Raw genomic sequence first — 24886 nt, 5'->3', positions numbered from 1 at the left:
ACCCAAAATAACTCCTCCTGTCTCAAACTCTACAGGGGTGGACTGCTGTGACGCACCTTTGCAAATGTGCGGTGATGATTTAGTTACTTCAAAGTGAAAGTATTTTTTTCATGTACATCCTGTATATACAGTATGCTTACTGAAGTTATGCTGAAGTTGAGTTAGGCTCAACAGCACTCGTTTCCGCCACGTGCTCGCCGATTTCACTGGAAGGCAAAAGTGTTAATGTTTTTATGAAATAGACGTGTTTCCATCAGCCGTGTTTTGTATACACAATTTCAATTTGTGCAGTTTTAAGGGTTAATGGAAACCCGCCTACTGTCACTGGCACACATGTACGCTCGCTACTCGCACAATCTGACAGCGAAATCTGCGTTATGATTCGGTCCAGTCGGTACCAGTCGTGTAAGTACTGTTGTCTCATTGGCAGCTGGGTTTTTGGTACCTAATCACGACGGGCCAGCACAAATAAATTATTGCGTAGAATACCCTTGGCCGACTAATTACTAGATTATTTCTGAAACCTTGTTAAAACGCTGGTATGCACAGAGGTCATTTTTATGTTAAAATGAAACGTTTCAGTGTGGATGTGAGTGTTGAGCTCAGTTTTACAGTTCAGACCTGCTTCCTTTCTCACCTCTTCACACCTCGTTAATCACAGTGTGAAGTGGGTGCAAATGTCAGATTAGTGATTTCAGAAAGTAACAAACTGTCAGACAGTTCTGATGTCGGAAGGTTGTGAGGGTTTGGGTGTCCGAATTAAGATTTAGGAAGTATTTTGCCAACATAAAGAGGATCCTCACATAAAACTAGGCCGTCTCTGCAGCAGAAAGACGCAAATACTTTGGAAAGTGGTGCTACATGACCAGAGAAAACAGAGAAAAGTGACACTTTCACTTAAGAAGTCAAAAAGCACCAACTACCAGAAAGTTATGCACCTGACCCGAGCGTCTGCCTCTGGCGTGACAAATAATGTGCCGGCAGGGGTCTCTTAACAATAACAGCATTAACGTGTCAATCACAATCATTTAACGTCTATTATATGGCAGCTGATCTCGTCCTCCGCTCGGAGGTGAATGAGCTCCAAGACCTCATTCAGGCTTCCTGCTGATCCTTAAAAAGTCTAAAAAGCATTGATTTAATTATTCTAAAAATTAGGTCTTAATTGGTAATTAAATGTCTTAAATAAATCATTTAAAAGTCTTAAAACAGTCTCTTTTTTTTCTGACGTTGCATTGTAAAATCCAAATTTAACAGGTAATGTCTTTTATTATTTTGTTTTAGATTTTTTAGATTTTTAAAATCTGTTAAATTCCCCTTGCATGAACGTCACCAAAAAAGTCACGCGTTATGTTATAATAAACGTTTGGGGAAATCTTGTCCCTAAACGGTAATTGACCTTAAATTTCATTCCAAGTGGCATAAAAAAGTCTCAAAAAGTCTTAAATCTAACGTGTCTTAAGCTGTTGTAACCCTGTCATTGTTTTAAGTTTCTGAACATTTATGGCCGCCATTCCTCTTTGTAGTTTTACATTGAACTGGTCTTGGGGCTGTTACTCCTGGCTCAGAGGCAAGTCCACTCTGTCCCCCTTTCCACAATCAGATGTTACATACAGAACAGCGATGCGTTATATGGCGTGATATTCCCGCCTCGAACAGGCAGTGGAAATGCGGCTATAGAAACAGATGACACAAATGATGTCACATGTCGGGGATATCTGGGCGGATGGAGAAACCACAGTTCATCTGCAGATACTACCCACAGTGTTCTGATACAAAGCTGGTTTGAAATCGGTGACGTATCCCTTTAACTCACAGCTTAACATCAAACTTGCATAAAAGTTGGGTGACACATTCTTTTGAAGGATGAATATGAATTATTTGGGCGGTGACCTGTATTCTCAGCAGAGATCTTTTTTTAGTTTCACAGCCCGTCGCAGGTGAGCCAAAAAAAGTTAATTTCGGACACTGCACAGATGCCTCGCTGTGCACGAGAGGCCCTTTGTGGGGCAGAAAGCGCTGACACACACCGAAGCGATCTATCAGTGTACTGCCACTCGCACTTGCTCATCACCTCGGCGTTGGAGGAGGCAGCAGCGATCACGCTGCCTTCTTCCCCTCAATCTGCTCCCCTCACTCTCCTCTAACCTTGTCTTGGTTCCCTCTTCTCCTCTGGCACCTTCATAAATGAATCATCACATCGCCCAGCAGAGCAGAAATGTTCCTTAATTGCACCGACATAACTAGCGCTGTCTTTCACGTGTGCGCATATCAAACGCACACACCGTTAATGGGCGGCAGGGTGGGCGACGGGGGGGCTCGCGTGTCTCGCTGGTATGTGCCCTGTCAATGCAGCTCAGAGTTAAAAGCGTGCGTCCATGTCCTCTCTCTCCCCTCATTGTTTTGCTCCTCTCCCATGTTCTCCTGGTGTAATGATTTGGATCAGATGCTGCTGTGTGGAATTAGGATCTCCCCCCGTCTCCCCTCCCCTCCCCCACGCCCGCTCCGTCTCTCACACTGGCCCTCTGGCTGACAGGCATCTCGTTAGTGCAGTATGTCTGTCAGTGAGGTTCGAGATTGAGCTGTGCCCCCGCATATCCCTGATGTCTCTCTCTCTCTCTCTCTCTCTCTCTCTCGCACACACACACACACACACACACACTCAGAATTGACGTAGGCACTGAACAGGCAGCCTCTCTGGCCTCAGTAATGATCTGATGTCCTGTACTTTTAACATGTCACTCTAATGAAAGTGTTATTTTTGTCCCCAAAGCAGAACATTTTGTTTAACATTGTTATCTCCCGTCTTCTTCTTCTTCTTCTTCTTCTTCGTCTCTTCTGTCAGGTGGAGTTCAAGATGAAGAAGACAGATGCCATCAGATGGGAGAAGCTGGAGGGAGAAGGACAGGAGTCCAACATCAAACACTTCAATCCCAGTCAGTCCGCAGCTCCTGCATTTACACCCTCTCTCCCTGCTTCAACCGTCCTCCTGTCTCTGCTCTCATCTCTCTCTTTCTCCCTCTTCTTATTTCTCTCTCTGCAAAGATCAATATGAGCTCCCGTGTTTGTCTGTTCGGCACTAAAATGAGTGGGCAGTCAAGCTCTGCTAGAGTCTTTCATTAGTCTGACGGCGAAAGTATACAGAGAGAGGGAAAGGTATGACAGCAAAAATATGACTCAGTATTTTAGCCCACACATTCCCATTACTGACAGGATTAATTACTTATGTAAGTGTGTGTGTGTGTGTGTGTGTGTGTGTGAGTGTGTGAGTGTGAGGAAGGGGGGAGTAAAAGTTAAGTGGGCAACCAAACCATCTTTTCCATGCAACCAGCTCAGCCTGTTTATAAGTGCCTGCTTATAACTCGGACTACTGTTACATTCAAACACCATATTTGACATCTGATTTTATGGGATCACATTGCCGCGTGTCCACGCTTTGGCCTGAATATGTCGACTGTGCGTCTGGTAGCTGTATTTATGTAAATCTGCGTCTGGATTACATTCCCCCCGCTCTCCGTCTCTCTTGTTGGGATTACAGTGGGCGTATTTCATCCCGCAAAATATAGAAATCAAATCACAATGTGATCCTTCAGAGTCTTGAGTTGGATGATCCGGGCGCAAAGCGAGCCCAAAAAAAAAAAAAAAAAAAACTCAGTTAATACGTCTTGGTGTGATGAGATGATAAAAGTCAAGATGATTAACGGCGTTCAATTAAAATCTCAATGAAAAACATTTATGGACACTAGTAGTGTTTCACAAAAGCGTTCAGCTGTTTGTTTCAGTGTGACTAAAGAGCTCCTCGCCATCTTTCCAAATGCCTCTCAGCTGATTTACCCTCCTCAACTCCACCTCCCTGTCATAGACTCATTTTTGTCTTTTTTTAGGGAGGCAGCGGATATGTAGGTGGAGACAGCAGCTCGACAGTATACGCCACATAGAAGTGGTATACATCATCTGAAAGCTGGGAACCTAAAGATTCATTTAAGATGCAGCTCCACACTGTGTGTCGTGTTTCTAGTCATAAATATGCAATAAAGGTGCCTTTGTTAGGCAGCTATTTAAACTTTTAAAAGTTCACAGTGTGTCACGGCTTAGAACATTTTGATCAAAGTATTTTTTGTCTTTTCCCATGCTCAGTTATGTCTGATGAGTTACTGCAGCAATTTTTTGCTTGATACCATCTGTTACACAGATTTGGTGCTAAATTTAATCATTTTAGTCCACTCGTGAATTGATAAAAATGGTCCAAAATCCCCCCAAAATATTAATCATAATGATAATCTTTATTTGTATAGTATCTTTAATACATAAAATGCAGTTCAAAGTGCTTTACATAAAAGTGCTAAATTAAAACCTTACAGTGTATAGAAATATATAATTATAAATATGACAAATAAATCAAATCCTTGTGCAGCTCATGGATACCAAACTCTAAAAATAAGTTGCAAACAGGCCAGAGCTGGAAATCAAATAAAAAATATACAAATCTAAAAGAAATATTAAACAGTGAAAATAGTCAAAGCACATAAAAAGCGTTAAACAAACTAAAAACAACAACAACCATAATATGCAATAAAAATAAATAGAAGGTGGAAAAATAACACATTAAGACAAAGGAAAGGACCGGTTTCACAAAGCACCTAAAGTTTTCACCTAAAGTATGACACTTGAGGGTTAATTTCTGAGAGAAATATAAAAGGTTGTTGTGCAGAACCCCTTAAAATATTTCTTTACTTTAAGGAAAAACACTTAAAATCCTTCTGGCTTGGTCTTAACCAAAACTGTATGAACTGTTGCCTTTCTGACCCCGTTTCTCTTCTCCATCAGACCAGTACCCGTCATCGTCCCACTTCACCCACAAATGGGACAAGATGGTGGTGGACATCAGTGAGGAGGAGAAAAATGAGAAGCTGGAAGGAGACGCGGCGCTCAACAAGCTCTTCCAGCAGATCTACAGCGACGGCTCAGACGAGGTCAAACGGGCCATGAACAAGTCCTTTGTAAGTATCAGGGGTAAAACATGCATTGAACTCAGTCGACATATCGATTCAATTATCAAAGATCCGATATCATAGACGTCATAAAACATCATAATTCATCATTTAACATAAATCATTAATCCATATCTTCATCCCATATATATATATGTCATCTGCGTCACAAGCAGATAACATCAGCAGCTAAAATAAAGATGATGAGGATATTTACTCCAGAATAAAAATCAGCAGTGTGGAAATATGCTGGATTTAGTAGAAAAGACAGGTGAACAAACAAAGCTCATGCCAAATACAAACAATGCTGTTATCAGATAAAATATTTAGGAAACAAAACACTGTCGGCTTTATCACTCTGCTAACTTCTTGCTGTTGCTGCAGTAATATTAGCTGCTCCGTTTCAACAATGTTAAAAGCAAGAAATAGTGACTTAAACCAACGGTAAGTAAGAAAAAGTATAAATAATTTTAGCTTTGGGTAGATAAAATTCTGCTAGCTGCTCGGCCAGTTTATGCAATATAATAAGTGCTTAAGCTAATAATGGGTGACTAGCAGAAAAATAATTGTTTTGTGAATGAAAGTTATTATTGAGTTAAATGTTATACTTTTGTTAAATGTTTTTGTGTTTTATGTGAGTCAGTGAAGTCAATTTAAAGTGAACTTTACTGCACTTAACCAGTAATAACTGTTTACAGTTATTTATATGTGCCTTTTTTTATTTTATGGCCAAAATCAAAAAAAAAAAGAAAAGTGGGGTGGGGGTTTCTTCTGTAATCGATTGTGTTAAATGATCACGTGATATTGTCTCATATCAGTTTCTAGCTCCTAAATTAAATCAAATCAAAATCGTATCGTGCCACAAATATGATACTGTATTGTGATAAAACTAGTGATTTACACCACTAGTGAACGTTATGCTTCAGTGGCAAGTGTTTGCACACAAGGATGCAGTGAGATTATAATGATGTGCTGATATGAACTCCAACATAACAGCATGTTTTTAGGTGCTTTTTCTACCAATTCAGATAAGGTTTTTAAAGGAAAATTCCTTTAAAATTCCACCTTGGTCTTTTTTTCATAATTGTGCATGTTCTGACTCATTGATCATGCTAGCTTTGGCCTTGAAAGAGTGATTGAATGAATGAATGAATTTATTCTGGCTAACTCTTCGTCTCCACTAATAACAAGTCATAATAGTTACATTTTTACATTATTCTGCTTCAGAGGTATTTGACAGAGAAAACAGGACAAAGGGTCGCAGCAAGTCTCCACAGCGCTGTTGAGAGCTAAATGCATGCAAACCACATTCACTATGTTAACATTCTCGCAAGTACAATGCTAACGCTGCGTTCATGTGATCTCTGAAAGTCGCAGTTTCCGAGTTGGGAAGTTGTTTCCGACTTTGTTGCGTTCATTAGGTCGTAAAGTAGGAAGCTACAAAGAAGACGGGTTGCATTTTATTGCATTTAAGAGCATTTAAACCAGAGTTTGATAGCAGTTTCCAGTTTATTTTCACGTATTGTTGCATTTTTTATATATTACACATATTTATATATTGAGTCTAGGTCGCTCTACATGGACAGCAGTTAACATTAATACCACAAGACACTTTACATGTGATCATAAATTGATATTTATATGAACTGATAAAAACATTGACTTTTGCCCGTCATGTTTATGCATTTATGATGTCAAGTTGGCAACTCACGTTATAAAATAACGTTGTTGCCAATGTTAGTATACTCGCCTGGCATGCTTTATAGTTAAAAGTTTGCTTTCTTGCTGCAGCTAATAGATGCATTTACTAAAATGTGCTACTAGGAACAAAAAAAAAGAAATGCATAATTTTTTAACCATCAGTTGTTGACAATGTTTCCATGATTTAAGCCATTTCTGCTTCCCTGAAACATCACACAAATGTTGCAACTCACATATCAATGAAATTTCCAAATTTTCCACTCCTAATTAAGAATTTGGAGGGCCGTTCATGTGCTCGTAACTCATAGATATGGTAAATAAGGAATTTTGGAGGAGCATTTGAAGGCAGAATCACATGCTTTGCTAAGCAGATGTAATCCACGCCATCATCACCGTTACGTTAACGTTAACATAATTCGCACTAAACAATAAGTACAGCTGAGGCTGATGGTATCTGTTCTGAAATTGTTCAACCACAGACTAAAAATAGTTAATGTAGCTACGGTGACATCACCCTTTGGTTTTTGGACTGTCGCTCTGAAGCCTCAAGTCAGGCATTTCAATTCTGTCACTCAAGTTGCGCCACCCTTGAATATTAGTAACTTTGAGCCTAAAGTAATGTAAATGGGTGAGTTATGAAAAAAAAACATTCACCCCTGCAAACATGTCGTAAGTGTTGGAATTAACTACAGAGACCAAAGCAGTTTTTGTACCAGGCTGTAAATGTGTTTATTTCTGCTGTAAAGTTGGAAATTTTAACATGGGGCTCTATGGGGTTTTACTGTATTTTGGAGTCAGCCTCTAGTGGACATTAGAGGAACTTTGGCACTTCCGCATTGGCTTTATTTCTAAGCCTCGGAGGTTGCATCTTGTGTTCATCACGTTGGAATTTTGACCCGACCTGAGTTCATCTCAACTGCGCGTCCTAACAGCAACCGAGAGTCCAACCATCGCATTGCATCCAGTAACACTGGACACGCTTTGTCCGCACTGAATGCATTGATTATGCACTTGTTACGTCAAGTAAACAAACCACGTACCTATCAGCTGTGCGCTCGAGATCATAATGGAGACGTAACCTCTTAAACGATGGGTGAGTACTTGTTATCTTTCTTCACTTTTTTAAACAGAAAACACACAGTTTATATTGTGATACTTACTGGAAATTACATAAACTGCCACCTTATTTTTTTGACAACTCGTTTCAACCTCACAAATGAGCTTTCAAAGCAAGCGACAGGAGTAAATAGAAAGCGCGTCTTTTGAAAGTTCACCACACACGTTGCACAGCGTCACTCGGCCAGTTAGGAAATTCCAAAAGAAAACAATGCGGTCAAACTAATTTTATTGCTGACAGTAGCTTGTGTTGCATTCAGTCAGGACACGGTGTGTTAGTGGGCGTGAATGTGTGAAACATATTTCAAGGCAATCCATCCAATTCAGGACATTTCATCCAAAATCATAAATTTCAACCTCCATAAAGTCACTAATCTCCATCTTCTGGGGACCACGAATGTCGGCAAAGTTTCTATCCATTCAGCAGTTGTTTCAGCCTGACGTAAATTAATTGAGAACTGTTCTGTGTCGGCTCAAAATGTCCTGAAAGGCTTTGATTGTTTTGTCGAAGTTGTAAACACTTGCTCGCTTTGTGGCGAGCTGGATTACAACACAGGTAGCGTGGGCTGATTATCTAGTTAATGAGCTTCCGTAAGATTGTGTTTATATGGAGGATGTGAGTGTGATGATTGCAGCTAAATGTTGATTGGTGATTGGGATGAATCAGCTTTCTGTGTTACTAACAATATGATGCTGGAGTACAACTCCTGAGGGTGCTATAACATCCATGTCATTCCTGCATTTTCTTTAAACAACCCAGAACAAAAGACTAGAGAACCAGGTTAGTCCACATGTACATGGGTGTATTTGAAAAGTTTTTCTATGCATTTTGGTCCTTTGTCCACACTTTGTCTAGTAAAGTATTTATTGATTTATTTATTCTTTAAAGATTAGTTTTAGGCTTTTTGTTTTTTAAAGATTATTTTTAGTCTTTTTTTTAAATATTATTTTTCACAAACTGTTTGTATGGTTGGCATGCTTTTGATTGATTGGTTCAATTGTGGGATTTTTTTTTGGTTTTGTTTTTTTTCTATTCATTTTTGGACTGATTACTTTTCATTATTTTGCTTGGGCTAATGTGGATTAAATTGTTTTTTTTTTAATTTTTCATATACACAATACATGTGGACTAGGCCTAAAAATCAGATTAAATGGAAGTCAGAATTTGAATTCTATGACTTTGTTATCATGGAATAACAAAAAAGAAAAATTAGTTACTGGTCAGAAAAAACACCTTGTTCATCATCACCTATAGAGTCAGTGATGCTGTCTGTTTAGCCTTCTTAAGCAGAGAGTTTGTCTGTCCTCCCTGCACAGATGGAGTCCGGTGGCACAGTCCTGAGCACCAACTGGGTCGACGTGGGCAAAAGACGAGTAGAGATGAACCCACCAGAAGACGTAGAGTTCAAGAAGTACTGAGCAGCTCTCTCTTCTTCCTTTTTCTCTGTTTGACTTCGTTCTTCACGTTTGTCCGTCTGAGCTCCAGCGGGGTCCTCGCTGCCCTGCAGGCTCCGCAGTCCTCCACTTCCTCCTCCTCCCGCAGTTGTGCTGTTGCTGTTTTCACTAAGTGCAGGGAGCCTCCGTGTTCCCACTTTTACTCCACCAAACCACCCACGACCCGCTCTCTGCAATAACTTCTACATTAATTTGGATAATCTGTTGAGCAGATTGACATGATCTCATTTTTAAAGGCCAAAGGACTCAAAGGGGAAGTCTGGATTAAAATGTGACTGACAGAATCTTCTTTTCTCTCCTCTGCCTCTCCTGGTTTTCGCTAAAACGCCCACAGCCTTCGTGTTTGGGAGCCTTTTATGACTTCTTATTATCAGCACTTGTATAATATGTAAAAATGAAGAACCAGGTGCGATGTTTAAATGATATCTATGATTGCATTTCTTGGCTCACGCAGTTCTTTTTCTGCACACAGTAAAAGTCAACAGCAATACTCTGCAAACTGACTTGTCTGGGATGTGTGTGACATGTCAGCCCGTGGCTTAGCACCGGTCGTTCCCTCAGTGTGATTCAAGCTTCACTGTAAATAAAAGATTTGTTGTTTGGCTCACAAACTTTGCCTCGTGTTTTACGGTTTGTTCTCTCTGGAAACTGTTTTGGACAGGTTGGAGAGTCGAGGAAGGGATCCGCCAGATGCAAAAACAGCAGAATATTATGACAGAGAGCCGTGTGCAGGGAGGCATGAAATGTGGCATCACTGATACGAGTGCAGGCGGTTCAGGTATGGCTGACAGTTTGAGGATGTGGTTTACGAATCATGGTGCGAATGGTATCGACAGGGTTCGCACGGTCATGACAAACCTGGAAAAGTGGAGGAATTTGCAGTTGGCAATGTAGGCCTGGAACAGTTTTGGAAAACAAAATATACCCTGAATGTTTTGGAAAAAGACATGGAATTTTGTTTTACAAACCTGTGTAATAATGCATGATGTTTTCAAGGACTGTTGGAAATTTGAAAATCATACAGTTGTTACTGTTTTTACAGTTTCTGGTCGTGATAAATGATGTCTCTTTGGTGATTTTTCTTGTGGAAGACATGCCTTCTGAGCCGGTTTTCTTAAAGACTCGCCAACATTTAAATTTTTTTTTAAAAAGCCAAAATGTTTCCCTTTAAAATAGCCTAAAAAATCAAAACAAAAAAGAAGAAATCACCAACAAAAATTACCAAAAAAATGTTTTAAAAATGTGCTTTTTTGCTGTACAAAATTCCCCCATATCCCCCCCCAAGCGAAAAGCATACACGTAAATCCCTCCCCAGTGGCTAAAAAATAATTTGACATGCCTCCCCCTTTTTGCAGCACCCCCTTCCCTCATAAATAATGAACAATCCCTAAGTCATAGTGAAATATTCAGTTCTAATCCTGTTCTGAATTCATTACATTTCAAAATAATATATATTTTAAAAAAGCAATTACATAGTCATGAAAAATAACTGATATGCAGTGTCAGTAGTTTCAGACGGTCTTTAAATTTGCCTAAAAGTCGTGGAAATGTCTTGGTAACAATGTGTATGAACCCTGAGTATGTTGACAGAGAGCCGTGTGCTGGGAGCGATGAAATGTGGCATCACTGATACGAGTGCAGGCGGTTCAGATACGGCTGACAGCTGGAGGATGTGGTTTACGTATCGTGGTTCGATTGGTATCGAGACCGAGGGCCCGGAGTTGTTTGGCCAGCAGGCGAGGGTTCGGCTTCGAGGTGGAGCGCCGGTTTACAGTTTGAGATGCCCGAGAGCACGCACCTTCCCCGGTCTACCACATGTATGCGGCAGCTGTAACAGTGAGGGGGCGTCCTGCCGCGGCAAGAGAGCATTAATATGGATCAGCTTCCTAACCGCATCATCAAGCCTCTCACACTGAGTTAAGTGTTAAATTCATCACACATCGTTTCATCTCTCGTGACGATCAAACGCCCGTTTGTGGCTCTGGATGGAGCTCTGAGCTTCACAACACACACTCCTCCACTATCCCTGACACACACACACAAACACACCGCCCCCATCCTTACCCCCTACCCCCGCCTGAGGCGGCTCTGTGACATCAAAAGGAGCTAAGCACTTTGCATCGTGGGTAAGATCTGGGAGCGTGACGGCTACAGAGTCTTTAGTCTCATTAAAGAGTTCTAGAGCTGCAACTCTCACATTAAAGAACTCTGGAAACTTCATTCTGCTCATCCCTTTGGAGCAGCTACACGACGTGACACATCTCAAAAATGAAAAGTGTCTCTGAGCGAGCGAGAGGGGGGGGCTGTTCCCAAATAAACCCAATGAGCAACATGTTCAGCGGGGGGGAAAGTATTGGACGCGTCAACATTTTTCGCGTCGTAATGTTGCCCAGAAGCCTGTTTTAAGTTGGCTGCAGTCCGGCTCCGGTCCAGCTTCAGGGTCCAGAGTTTGTCCTAAAGTCGTTAGTTTAAGGTCCACACGTGAGAAAAATGACCACATTTTTCATTCGATTTCACAAAATCGAAGTAATATCTGTGCTTACAACACAGCGAAATACGTCACTCTTCAAGAATAAAGTGTAATTACTTCAAATTTAGGGAATATATAGTCTTGCAACCAAAAAAAGTGCTTTCTTTTTTCTTGTAAAGCACGTTGGGCTGCATTTCTTGTATGAAATGCGCTGTACAGATAAAGTTTGTTATAATTGTTTAACGTTATTTATATAGCGCCTTTAAAAACAGTTTAAAAAGTGTTAAAGCAGAAATGGGAAATACTGAAGGCAATACAGAGAGCCGAACAGTCCCAGTGAGCACAGGCGAGATGAAACTCAGGTAGAGTTAGGGTGAAATTACAGCAAGAGGACAGTTAATGCAAGATGCGGGACGCATCTGCATCAGGACGCAATTTTTCTGAATTTTTTTGGTATTTTTTTCTTTTTATCTTTTACTAATTTCTTGCAGATTATTGGGTAATTTCTCCTTTTGTTGTTAATTGCCTTCTTTTTGTGTTTTTGAGAAAAATCAAGCCAATTTGCTGAGGTTAGGAAAAGTTTAACAATGTTCTTCTATTGTTTCTATTTTGAGATCCATCGTAGTACCAAATAGCTGCTTTGGAAATATTTTCACTGAAAAAAAATGTTGACGCGTTGAATACTTACTTCCCCCGCTGTATTTAAAAACAGGATATAAAGTCATCAGGTCAATAACAAAAAAAAGAGATGACACTTTAAAGTTACTTAAAAAAGTTTATTCAGTGATATTGCACTTTGAGAAAGCTTCACATGAAAGCAGATGAAGGTTTGAGAGAGAGCGTACAGTACGTTGATTTAATGAGAGCTGAGATAAAATGGGGAAAAAGGAAAGAGTTAAAAACACAGGAGTCAAAAATATTTCTCACCAGAGCGACGACGACAAAAAAAAGTTGCTATTTAAGCCAGCTATTGAAATACTCCGCACCCTATACATTTATTTACATCAGAAAGCAAAGAATGAAAGAAAAAGGAATCTATAAATACGAGCTCGTCCTAAAGTTAAACAGGCGGCGTTCTACATATTTGAAATCAACGCAGGTGTGTGTGGATGAATGAGCTGAAACAGGTGTGTTGATTTGGTATCATCACCCTGACAGCGTGTTGTGCTGTAGTTCAGAAGGATCTAAATCCATAGCGGGGATGTTTTATTAATAAGACAAGCTGTGCGGCGTGCAGCCACTGCATACCTTTACATATGAGAACATGTCTGTCCTAGATACTGTACCATGCATTTCTAATGTGTGGGCACGCTCGCCGAGCATCTCCAGCGCATCTGCTCACACCCGTAGATATCTACAGTAACAATATAAGCCGCCGTCTTTCTTTCCCAAACTTTTCCCTCCACCCCCCCTCCATTAGAGCCCCGTCCCTCCCTAGTTTCTCCCCTGCTGAAGTCCGCCATCTCCCGTTACACCAGACCCAGGATGCGCGCCACCCACCAGTTGCAGGGCATGATGACTCTGCAGGCCACCCTGCAGCCGCGGTAGTGGTACGGCCACGGGTGGTAGCCTCCGAGCGGCTCGCAGATCCTCTGGCAGTGTGTGTAGCTGCGGCGACACTCGCGGCAGCACACGCCCTGGTGGTCCAGCATGGGGTCGATGTTCATGGTCTCCTGCTCGCCCTCCAGGCCTCTCTGAGAGGAGACGGAGAGGATTCAGAGGCGGGTTTCTATTACAGTTTCGCACAAAACTTAAGCGATATCTTCAAAATGCAGATAAAACACAATTGTGTGATGACTGTTTCAGTTGAGTGATGTTATGCGACTCGTGATAACAAGAATGGCGTTGGATGTTCAAAACATCAGCAGCTTTTCTCTTTTACAGCCACCAAACTAGCCGTCATTATTTCCAATCAATGGCAGCGTCGGCGTGTTATGGAGCGATAATGGAAAGGCGAGCCACTTATACGTGGGAGCGGCCACGTATGAGGGATTTCAGGGAAGAATTGTTCCACTCAATTTTTGAATTTGAGTTATGTGATGCAGTAACAGCTCTGGTAGCTCCTGCTGCATCATGAGGACGCCAGTTCCTACTGACAAGCTCATAGACACAGCATCATGTGACCTCACAGCATCATGTGACCTAGAAAAGCAAAAAAAGTGTTTCCGTCGCAGTTTTGCAAAATATGGCTTTTTTTGAATCGCCTGAAATTTCACCTCATCAAAGCGTGAAAACCTCTTCACGATAATTGGAAAGTTTTTTCGAAATTTACATGTTTCCATTAGGTGTATTTTATATTCGCAATTTCAGTTTGCACAATTTGAGGATAACCAGGCTCGTGTTCGTGGAGCTGCCCATCAATTTTAGGGAACAAACATTTACTGGAAAAAAGACGTCTTGGTCTAAAGACCACTTTTAGAGGGTCTTGTCTCAGAATGAACACATCTTGACTCATTCTTGTCACAGTCTCGGATGTAGCAGACTCCGTATTTTTAATGGCGACTGGTCGAGACCACAGCGGTTTTATTTGTTAACATAATAACTGTGATCAGATGTAAAACGTCCTTCTTTAAATCCAGCCAATCATATAAGTGATGGGAGGCATAACAATGTGATATTCCCACTTTGAAGGGGCAGTGAAAATGCAGCTTTTGTCTCCTGCAGATCTGTGCACGCAGCTTTGGTCTGCCGACAAAAGGAAAGGAGCATGTCGCCGATTTTTAGCGCGTGTACGCACGTTAAAAAAACCTGCTACATGTGCTAATTTTAGTAAAAACAGGGAATAATGCTGACTTGTGTCACGAGATACGACTACCTTCACTCGCCTAAAACATTAGTGCACCACAGCCTCTGATGTCTGCAGTGATGTCTGCATCCAAATTATTTTCCCCACAGGGGGGCCAACTGGCGTATCAGGGTGGCCATGCCCCCGCCCCCCTTTGGGAGCGCCACTGTTCTACCGCATGATACAGCAGCGTCGGCGAAGACTCGTTTTCAAACCAATTAAAAATGCATTTCCGACAGGCGGGATGGGGAGGAGGGGATGTTGTCAGATGTTGGTTTTTGTTGTCAAATATTTTCTTTTTCGGCGCGGCGCTTGCTGTTTACCCCCCTCTGTGGTTGTCAGCGGTGTGTAGCAGGGGTTGGGGGATGCACGGAGAGGGAAGGCGGGGGGATTAGGAAAAAAAAAGGGGCCCAACATAAGGGGTGAGGATGGAGGGCACGGGGGTGTGTATGTATGGGAGTCTGTGTGTGCTCAGCAGGGCACAGAGGCCACCGCAGAGGAGGAGGAGGAGGGATGTTGTGGAATTATTCATACAGCCTGAAAGGAAAGCTTTGGACAGGCTCTCATAGAAAACCCACGCTCAGAAAACACACCCACGCATACACTCAGATGTGCAGTGACAATCCGGGCCCCTCCGCCGTGACCCCGGCATCTGCTGCTGCTCGCACAGCTGCGGAAACTCTCCTCACCAAAAGCCTTCTCAGGTATCCCCCAGATCTGAACGGACAGTCTGGAGCGCTGCGGCCGGACGCGAGGAGGAAGACTGCGTGAGTGTGTCCGTGTGACTCACCTGATAGGGGTTCTCCGGGTTGAACTCTGCCTCCACGTCTTCTTCCTCCTCCCCGGCCGCGGCCTCGGCTGCCTGGCGGCGTTGGCGGGTGGGGGCGGCCCTCCTCTTCCTCTGTCCGCCTGCACACATCACAGCCTCAGTATCTGACAGCAGACCAAATTTAGGAGCGGAGTGGCACTAATGTGGCTCGGCTCCTGATTGCGCAGCCGTTTCTCTGGCAGCATGTTTTGAAGTCCTCAGATGTAGCAGAATAAAATTGTGTTTTGAGAACTTTTGACCCCCCCAGCACGCTAAAAATTGTACACCCGGTCGCTCGGAAACTTCAAAAGGACTTCAGCTTTTCTTTTAAGCTTGTTTTTCTACCCGTGGCTTAAACAACTGCGATGTTAAATGGAAATTCTAGAGACCGTTTGACCCATATCCTCTTTGTTTTGTAGGAGAAAAAAAACACAAAGCCTTGAAAAATAAGTGTTTTACTTTCTTTGGATTTTCATATCATGAGCGGTGCAGGGGCGTTTCTAGGATTTGAGGATATTGGGGGCTGAGCTTGCTTTTTGTAACGCATGCTGGCACCTTATTTACCCTGGAAAACTTCTTTTAAACTTAAGTTATGAATCTTAATGTTAAAAATGTTAGAGGTTGTTAGTAATAAAAATCCTTTACAACTGCTATCAAAAATGATTGACTAGGGATGGAAAAATAGTCCGTATTTTTGCGTGGCAGAATCTAAAGAATCTAACTAAGTACATTTAGTCAAGTATAAGTATGGTTAGATTATTAGATTTAGTTTTTTTTTTAATCATTATTAGGGGATCATTCATTCATTCAAAATTAGACGTGTGAAATAGGAAACCCTGATAAGCAGTTCAGAGCTTTTAAATTATGTATGAGAGGAGAGGAGGTGGTGCAAAAAGGGCGAGGCATGTCAAATAATGTTTAAAGCACTCGGGAGGGATTTATGGCAGAGGCATACAACTTTAAATGATTGTATTTTGTGTTTATTTTACCACCAATTTTTAAGGCAAACCCACAGGCCCAGAATTTTCTTCTTTAAAACTCCTAAACATTGTTGTTTTCTTTGGGAAATTTTTTTTCTTTAAAAATCCTTGATTATATCATTTTCATTAAAACTTTTTGGTAGTTTTTTCTGTGAAAACTTTTTTTTTTTTAAATTTAAAACATTTTGCGATATCTTTTCTAAACAATTTTTGGCAATTATTTTTATTTGACAATTTTTGGGCAATTATTTTTCCCAGTTTGCTGATTTCCTTTTTCTTTTAAAAGTTTTGGTGATTTTTTAAAGAAAACGTGTCCTCCAAACCTGCAGGGACACAAAGTAAAAACTGCTGATGAGTGTTTGCTTACTGGTTGAATAGGTGGGACGGAGCCAGAAGATGGGCAGGTCTCCACACAGGTCCTTTATCTTGTTGCTGAGGAAGGCGGAGTCAGAGAGGGGCGTGTCAGCCGCCACCCAGATCAGGTCGTCTTCAAATTTGGCCGGCATCACCTCGTCCTCCTGTAGAAGACGACAAAAGTGAGCTGATACAGCGAAATCAAACCAAAGCATGTGAAAAGCTGCTGAAGGCGTAATATCACACTTGATTATGGATCTCGTAACGAGCCGTTCCCTTTAAACAGCCCTCAGTCTTTGCATCTTGTCCGAGTCTAATCTGCATTAATGCCGCGCTGTTAATGCTCCGAAAACAACATAAAATCAAGTAGTAAAAGGAAGTCCTCGAGGTGTCAGTATTCAGATTCAGAAATAGCCACTTTCCTTTTAAGGAAAAAAAATGACAAAATGTTTTCTGAAAAATACCCCCCCAAAAATCACAAAAGACACTATCTTTAGAAATCACCCCAAAAAATAAAGGACAAAAAATCACCAGAAAGTTTTCTTTTAAAGCACCCCAAAAAGTATTTTAAGAAAAAGAAAAAGAAATAACAAAATAAACAAAATTACCAAGATGTTTTCTTTAAAAATCTCTATTTTTTTAATTCCCAAATTTTCCTCAAAAATTGCCAAAAAAAAAGTAAAAAAAAATAAAAAAAAAATAAGAATAGCCTAATTCTTTTTTTTAATTGCCAATATGTTTTCTTTAACAATTCCCCAAAAAATGTTTAAAGCACAAAAATTGCCAAAATATTGATCAATATGCCAGAGAATGTATGGTCTTGAAAATTTGCCCAAAAGTCATGGAAAAATAGAAATTTTTGAATATTTGTTTAAAAAAAAGTATTTGAAGAGAAAGTGAGCTGATACAGCGAAATCAAACCAAAGCATGTGAAAAGCTGCTGAAGGCGTAATATCACACTTGATTATGGATCTCGTAAGGAGCCGTCCCCTTTAAACAGCCCTCAGTCTTTGCATCTTGTCCGAGTCTAATCTGCATTAATGCCGCGCTGTTAATGCTCCTTAAAACAACAAGTAGTCAAGACGAAGCCCTTGAGGCGTCAGTATTCAGATTTCTGTTGCTCTAACATTTAGCTGTACGCTCAACGTCAGGACTCATCAGGATCTGACGGGAGGCAGAGATTGGATGGCCTAAATTTGCAGGTTTCTGCAGATGATGATGATAATGAGCTTTCCAGCCTGTGTAAACATGTATCCTCTGTATCCACAGCCTGCAGGTAAAAAAGGGGGAATTCTGCGGGGATGGTTTTGCCCGACGGCATTCCCGAGGGCCGCGGCGCACTAGCCACGGCCATGTTTAGGGAACGTTATCCTCCAACCTTTTCAGAAATGCTGTTTTTTTTTTCCAGCTCAAATGATTTGCTGGAGGGACAAATAAAAGCGGGGGTCCTTCTCCACGGCTCCGCTGATAAGAGTTTATCTGACCCACTCTCTCTGGATGGCGACGTGTGTGTGTGTGTGTGTGTGTGTGTGTGTGTGTGTGTGTGTGTGTGTGTGTGTGTGTGTGTGTGTGTGTGTGTGTGTGTGTGTGTGTGTGTGTGTGTGTGTGTGTGCGCGCGAGCGTGCAAGTGTGCGTGTGTGCGCGTGTGCGTGTGCGCTTATCTAACCCATATTTGCCATCACTCTAAATTATAGCAAATGACCAGCCTGCAGCAACCATTACAACAACATCTACACCTACACACACATACACACACACACACACACACACACACACACACACACACACACACACAAACACAAACGGGAGCCAAACGATCATTTATGAGGCAAAGAGAGGCAATAACACAAACACACACAAAAGCACAAACGTGAAATAAATGATCTGTTATGAGGCAGAGAGAGGCAATAAGAGCAGCCCTGCGTGATAATTAATTGTGTGAGTGTGTGAGTGTGTGTGTGTGTGTATGTGTGTGTGTGTGTGTGTGTGTTGTGTGTGTCTGTGTAATTGTGGTGATGTGAATTTATGTGGATGTGAGGCTTATGCAGAGCTAAATGATTTTAATTATATAAGTCTAAAATACACTGTGGAAACTAAATAGTTACATTCAGACTGTTCAGGTCCAAAAATGCTCCATTGAAACCCATTCAAACTGACATTTTTGATCCCACAGCCATCAGAGCAGAAAAACAGGACTTGTATTATTTCTGGGTGTCATTCTGGGCTTTTGACTCTGAATTTGTCATTTTGACTATTTTCCACCTGATGAGGTCATTTTGACCATATTTGGCATATGGAGGAAATACATGCTATTTCCACTAGGTGACCTGTCACAGTCAATGTAGCTGCTGATCACTGACATATCCCAGACTGTCAGCAGCTACACACACACACTGACATATCCCAGACTGTCAGCAGCTACACTCAGCACACTACACTCACACACTGAATATCCCAGACTGTCAGCAGCTACACTCACACACTGACATATCCCAGACTGTCAGCAGCTAAAGTACTGAAAATCCCATAATGTGCAGCTATATTTCATACACTGACATTTATCCCAGACTGTCAGCAGCTGACACTGAGTACACATGAATTTCAGCAATAATAAATTTACAATCCCAGACTGTCATAAAAAAAAAGTAACATGACAATTAGGACACATCTGATAATCAAAAAAAAAATATTTTTTTTTTTTTTTTATCATCAAAAAAAACATAGTGGCATCATGACAAAAAAAACCTGGCATTTAAAGGGTTAAAATTCTGAAAATTATTGATTAATTTGATATTTATGATTAGGACTGATGTTGGTTAAAAAAAATAACTAAAAAAAGTGTAAAATAATATTAATGTGTAATATTTTGTAAAGCTTGAAAGTTTATTAAAGGGTTTTTTTTTAAAGTCGTATTTTTGAACATTTAAGCTCCCGCAGTGGAAAAAGGTCGTCGATAAAAGTTTTAAAGTCTAGATTTTTAAAGCACATTTTGAGCGTGCAGGAAACATGCTTTTCTCAGATCTTAAACAAAGCAAAAACCCACCAGGTCGAAATAAGATCATGAGTCTTTTTGAGCGCCTCCACGTCAAACAGTCAGACGAGCCTTCACTTGGGTCTTGATGAAAAAGTCTCTCTCTCACTTCTCTCCTCCGAAAAGTTTCCGGATCCCTGTGATCCCCTGGAGAGGTCAAACAAAAAGCAGTCAGGAGAAATGTCAAAAAAGGATTAACATCAAATGTAATGCAAGACATCTGCTGATTGTTGACGACATTTCGGGGCGATGCCGCTTTATTTTGCTCTAGATTTTTTTAAAAAAGACACTCACGGACTGTGACCCCGACTGATTAAGGTCAAAATTCAAAACTGAACATTTAAAAGGACACAGCAAAATGCTGCACAAAGCAACTTCAACCGGGAGTTCTGTTGGGCTGCTTTAAGTTAAAGGTCAAAAACCATCAGTCTGCGTTTAACATTAAAAAAATTGGGGGGACGATGCTTCTTGACACTGATTGGCCCAAAACTGATGAGATGTCTGGCAGAGAGCCAATCCAAAGTTTCAAAAAATCTGATCGACTCTCTCTGTTAGTGATGATGAGCCTGGCAATGATCATTTTCTGATTTCACCGTCCTGATATTTTAGATTACTTTTTTTTATCCATCCAGGAAAATTTCTAGTGATTTGGGAACATTGGGGGCTTTTTGCCCCGAACACAAAATGTGTAGGTTTTTTTTTTTTTTTTTTTGAAAGCTTTCAGTTTTTTCCCAACAAACTTTATTTTGATTTTTATGTACTCTGGCATCATTTCATTTACCCTTTCAAAAAAACTTTTAAAACTTTAGCACACACAATTTATTAATTGTTGTTTCACAAAAAATGATAGTAGTTTTGCTGAGTCTGACAGATCAGAAAACTTTACATCTGCTTTTCATAAATTTTTGTATTGATTGTGAGTTGGAAAAATAGTGTCAAAATAGTTTTTAAAGTGAACTGAAGTAAAACTAAGTACATTTAGTCAAGTATAAGTACAGACAGAATTATTAGATCCGTGGCTTTTTGTCAGGATTAGGGACTTTTCGTGGGCCTGCGTGTTTAGAAGGCATTTTTATTTTCTTAAAAAAATAAATGTAAATTGGCTTTTTTTTCTTCAAAACTTTTTTGGGCATTATTTCAGTTTCAAACATTTATGCGATATGCACATTTGTTGCTCAAATCAAATATTTTTTTTTTTTTTTCTTTTTCCTTGCAGCAGTTTTTTGGTGATTTTTTTTCCTTTAAGAAAATTTTTGGTGATTTTTGACAAATTCTAATCAGTAAATTTTTTAATATGCTAAAACTTTACTTTTTTCTTTTCATCAGCTTTTCTTTACACATTTTTAACTTTTAAATTTCCAGGTGATTTAAAAAAAACTGATTGAAATTATTTTTTTGGGATTTTTTTATCTTTAAGTTTATTTAAATTTTTTTGGATGTGAGTTTTTAAAGAAAAACGCACCTTCCAAACCTCTGGGCCTGCCAAAATTAACCATTTATCAGGCAGCCCTGAAAACTGTCAAACAATTCGCCGCAAGGAAACACTGAACAAAACTGACAGTGTGCGTCCCGTGTGTGTTTGTTGTGTGTTTTTCACATTTGGCTGAAAAGCCTCGGTGCAGAGACCGAATGACGCCGCCAATGTATCCTGTTTCACAATCTAATTGTCAGTCGTGACCTCCACGGCCTTCATCTGCCCCGCCCAGAGCCGGTGCTGAATCTCTCCATTCATTGGCCCAATTCAAAAGATCTCCCATTGTAACCCAAAACTTTTCCATTGATGCTCATAATCAGCTGTAGTGGACATTGTAGACACAACACACACACACACAGACACACACACAACACACACACACACACACAGAGTTTCAGACTGGCATGTTAGGTATGAGAGTCCTGAGAGTCCCCCCCCCTGAATCAGTTTTCCCTTTCAGCACTCCTCCCTCTCCAATCTCACACATACGGTGTTTCTTTTCTGGATTTTTTTTGATCAGACAAACACTTACATTCAAACTCGGTGAGATGAAAACACTCTGTGCAGCCGCAGCTGATGACGACCTCAGACAGGTCGCTGCTTCATCGTGTCTTAATGACATTTTCTTTACTTCATATTGGGGAAAAAACACTCAGAAAAGCTACTTTCACTCTCTCATCTCCTCCACCTCCTGCCCCTGGAGCATCAGCCGGACCAAAGAGGACCCCCCAACCCCCCCCTGCACCCTGCCAGGATCCTCCTGCACAACACACACACACACACACACACACACACACACACACACACACACACACAACGCCTCAGATTCAGCAGGCAGACTGCACTGTGGAGCTGGAGTGTTAATGTTTTTAATTTACATCTTTACTGTTTGCTTACGCTGCAGAAAAGAAAAAAAATCTATCTGGGAAAGCGAGCTTCCCTGATGTTCTTCCTCAAAACTTTATTCAAAACAAGTTAAGAATGTTACCACTGACAATTTAATTTCACTTGTTGCCAAATTTCTTTCTTCAATCAGGTAACATTATTTTCTGCAGTGACACTCATTTTGGAGACGTTTTGAAAGTGCCACACAAAACAAAAACAGATCACAAGACCCTCTAAGGGACTGTACAAAAAGTTGTTGGTGGCTGAGAGAAGCTGTTTTATTAGTTTAGCTTCGTTTATTTGCACAGTATACGAATTGCTTATAATAAAACTGACTATATTTTTTTACAGTGCAGGAGAGGAAGGAAGCCTAAAGGACTTATTCAGTCCTCCTCTGTATAAATAAATGTAAATCAACTATTTTCAAAAAAAAAAAACAAGTAAACAAAGAACACATAGTACAAAAAATCTAAAAAAAAAGTTCAAGAATGAACAGCAGTAAAAAAAAGAAAGACTGAAAAACAAACTTAAATAAGAAAGCAGGAAAAAAAAAGCATCCTGTCGTAGGGTTCAAAATGAAGTGAGACGTGTCTTTAAGTGTCCTAAAATCTGAACTGACTTTGTTTGACTTTGTAAAAACCAGCTTTCAACTGTGTGTTGCAGTTTTTTGAATATTGATAAAATTCCTAATTTCTTAAAATAACGTTCTCTGTGGGACAGAAGTTTTGTCCTCTGCATGCGGCAAAGTTCACCTTAAACCAGGTGAGCGTCTTTTTAATGTTACTGTAAAATATGGCTGAAAAAAAAAATAATAATTCTGGATTGGAAACAAACTAAAAACAAGCAAAGTTTCGGACATGCACGCCCAAAAAAAGTTTACAACTTAAAAAACGTTGCACCTTCAAAAATCCTGGGAGCTTTTGGAACAGTGTGCCGATCTTCTGTCTAATTTCTGCCTTAAAAAACTAAAAAAACATTTTTTCCCAGTTCACCCCAAAAAGTCAGAGTACTGCCCCCCCCCAAATATGACACCCTCCCCTCCCTCATTAATAACACTTACTACTAACTTCCCCTAATGAACATGGCACAGACGTATTTGCATGGTGTATTTCTTCACATCCTGCACAAAAAACTGTTTTACTGGAGCACTCTCATATCTATATTTAACTCCCTGAGTGTTGCAGTAACTTTAACTTTTTAAAATGTTTAGTTTAATGCATCAAAAAACAGCAAATTCTTCGTCAGTGAATTTACTTTGCAAAAAAAATTTCATTTTTTTTTTATTAAAAAACTACTTTTTAAGAGAAATAATAGAAATATCGATCCTACGTGTTTTCGTTGTTGTTCCACCTAAAAAGCTCCGACGAAAGTCCCCAGCAGCAGCAGTTGTCCTCCCCGGCGATCAGCACCGCGATCCCGGCCTTCAGGAGGCGGCCGGTGGCGGCGGGTTTCACGGCCAGTTTCAATCAGTAGGCCTGCACGGTAAGACACAAAAAAACCCCCAAAAAAACACACTCTCTTTCACAAACACTCAGCATAAATACATATGCAGCATCAGCTCACTACGGACCACGAAGGGACCAATAACGGTTCAATAACGGCACCAGTTTGACCTCTGACCGACACCCGCACAGACGATTTTATTAGACCGACTTTGATACGAAACTCACCGGAGGCATGAACCTCTGCTGCAGGTCCTCCCCCCGCCGAGGCGATCGGTACTTTCTCTGAGCTCCCGGCCATGACTGAGCCAATCACCTGAGGGAGCCTCCTCAGTCACTGACTCCTCTCCTCCTCCTCCTCCCCCTCCTCTCCTCTCTCTCTCTCTCTCTCTCCCTGCTCCCCCCCTCTCCCTCTCCTCTCCTCTCTCTCCTCTCTCTCTCTCTCTCTCTCTCCCTCCTCTCTCTTCTCCTCTCTCTCTCCTCTCTCTCCCTCTCTCTCCTCCCCTCCTCTCTCCCCTCCCTCTCTCTCTCTCTCTCTCCCTCCTCCCCCCCTCCCTCTCTCTCTCTCCTCCCCCTTCGCTCTTTCCCCCTCCCTCTCTCTAGAAGTCTCTCCTCTCCTCTCTCTCCCCTCTCCCCCCCTCCCCCCCCTCCTCTCCCTCTCCCCCTCCCCCCCTCCCTCCCTCCTCCTCCCCTCCTCTCCTCCCCCCTCTCCCTCCTCTCTCCTCCCCCCTCTCCCCCCCCCCCCCCCCCCCCCCGAAACCAATAATTCAGTGTCACTCAACTTCATGGCCCCTGACAGGGTGCCAGGTGGCCCCCCAACCATTTCCTAATTCACGATAAAAACAGTGATTCACTCTGCTTTTGCACTTTTAGTACCACACGGTGCCAGAGTGAATAAAACCGCATCAAAATAGAGACGTCCGAGCTAACCAATGTCCTATAATCCTAGAAACATCCTGAAATCCAAGACACGTTTTTATAATCCAAAAAAATGTCCCAAAATCCAAGTGATGTCTTAAAATCCTAGAAACTTCCTAAATCCTAGAAACATCCGAAAATTGGAGAAATGTCCTAAAATCTGAGAAATGTTCTTAGATCCAAGTAACGTCCTAAAATCCTAGAAGTGTCCTAAAATTAGAGAAATGTCCTAAAATCCTAGAAATTACCATAAAATCCTCGAAACATCCTAAAATCCTTGTAATGTCCAAAAATCCTAGAAATGTCTTAAAATTCCAGAAACATCCTAAAATCCTAAAATATTAATAAACATGGTCGTGTAATGAGTGATATTAGACAACTTCTCTCGCGATAACGTTCGACGAAGCTCGGCGATGGATTCGAAACATTGGCAGGTTTTTTAACTATTGCAGCCTTTCGTTAAAGCCAAAATAATA

General features: G+C 41.0%; 1 protein-coding gene and 1 pseudogene across 3 annotated transcripts in view; one reads left to right on the top strand and one right to left on the bottom strand.

Moving 5' to 3' along the window:
- Positions 1 to 9874, top strand: part of sugt1 (SGT1 homolog, MIS12 kinetochore complex assembly cochaperone) — a 34174-nt gene extending 24300 nt beyond the window's left edge. For all 3 annotated transcript variants that reach the window (XM_042497877.1, XM_042497876.1, XM_042497875.1), the window contains exons 11-13: positions 2846 to 2936; positions 4828 to 5000; positions 9126 to 9874. In XM_042497877.1, the coding sequence (XP_042353811.1) occupies positions 2846 to 2936; positions 4828 to 5000; positions 9126 to 9227 (366 nt within the window). In that variant the 3' untranslated portion in view covers positions 9228 to 9874. The remainder of the gene's footprint in view (positions 1 to 2845; positions 2937 to 4827; positions 5001 to 9125) is intronic.
- Positions 9875 to 12500: 2626 nt separating this feature from the next.
- On the bottom strand, positions 12501 to 23793 carry LOC121951186 (annotated as a pseudogene).
- Between the last annotated feature and the right edge of the window lie 1093 nt (positions 23794 to 24886).

This window comes from Plectropomus leopardus, chromosome 12 (genome assembly GCF_008729295.1).
Source record: "Plectropomus leopardus isolate mb chromosome 12, YSFRI_Pleo_2.0, whole genome shotgun sequence".
NCBI lineage: Eukaryota > Metazoa > Chordata > Actinopteri > Perciformes > Serranidae > Plectropomus > Plectropomus leopardus.
The sequence above is the reverse complement of the archived record's forward strand: the minus strand, read 5'-3'. Positions and strand labels throughout refer to the sequence as shown.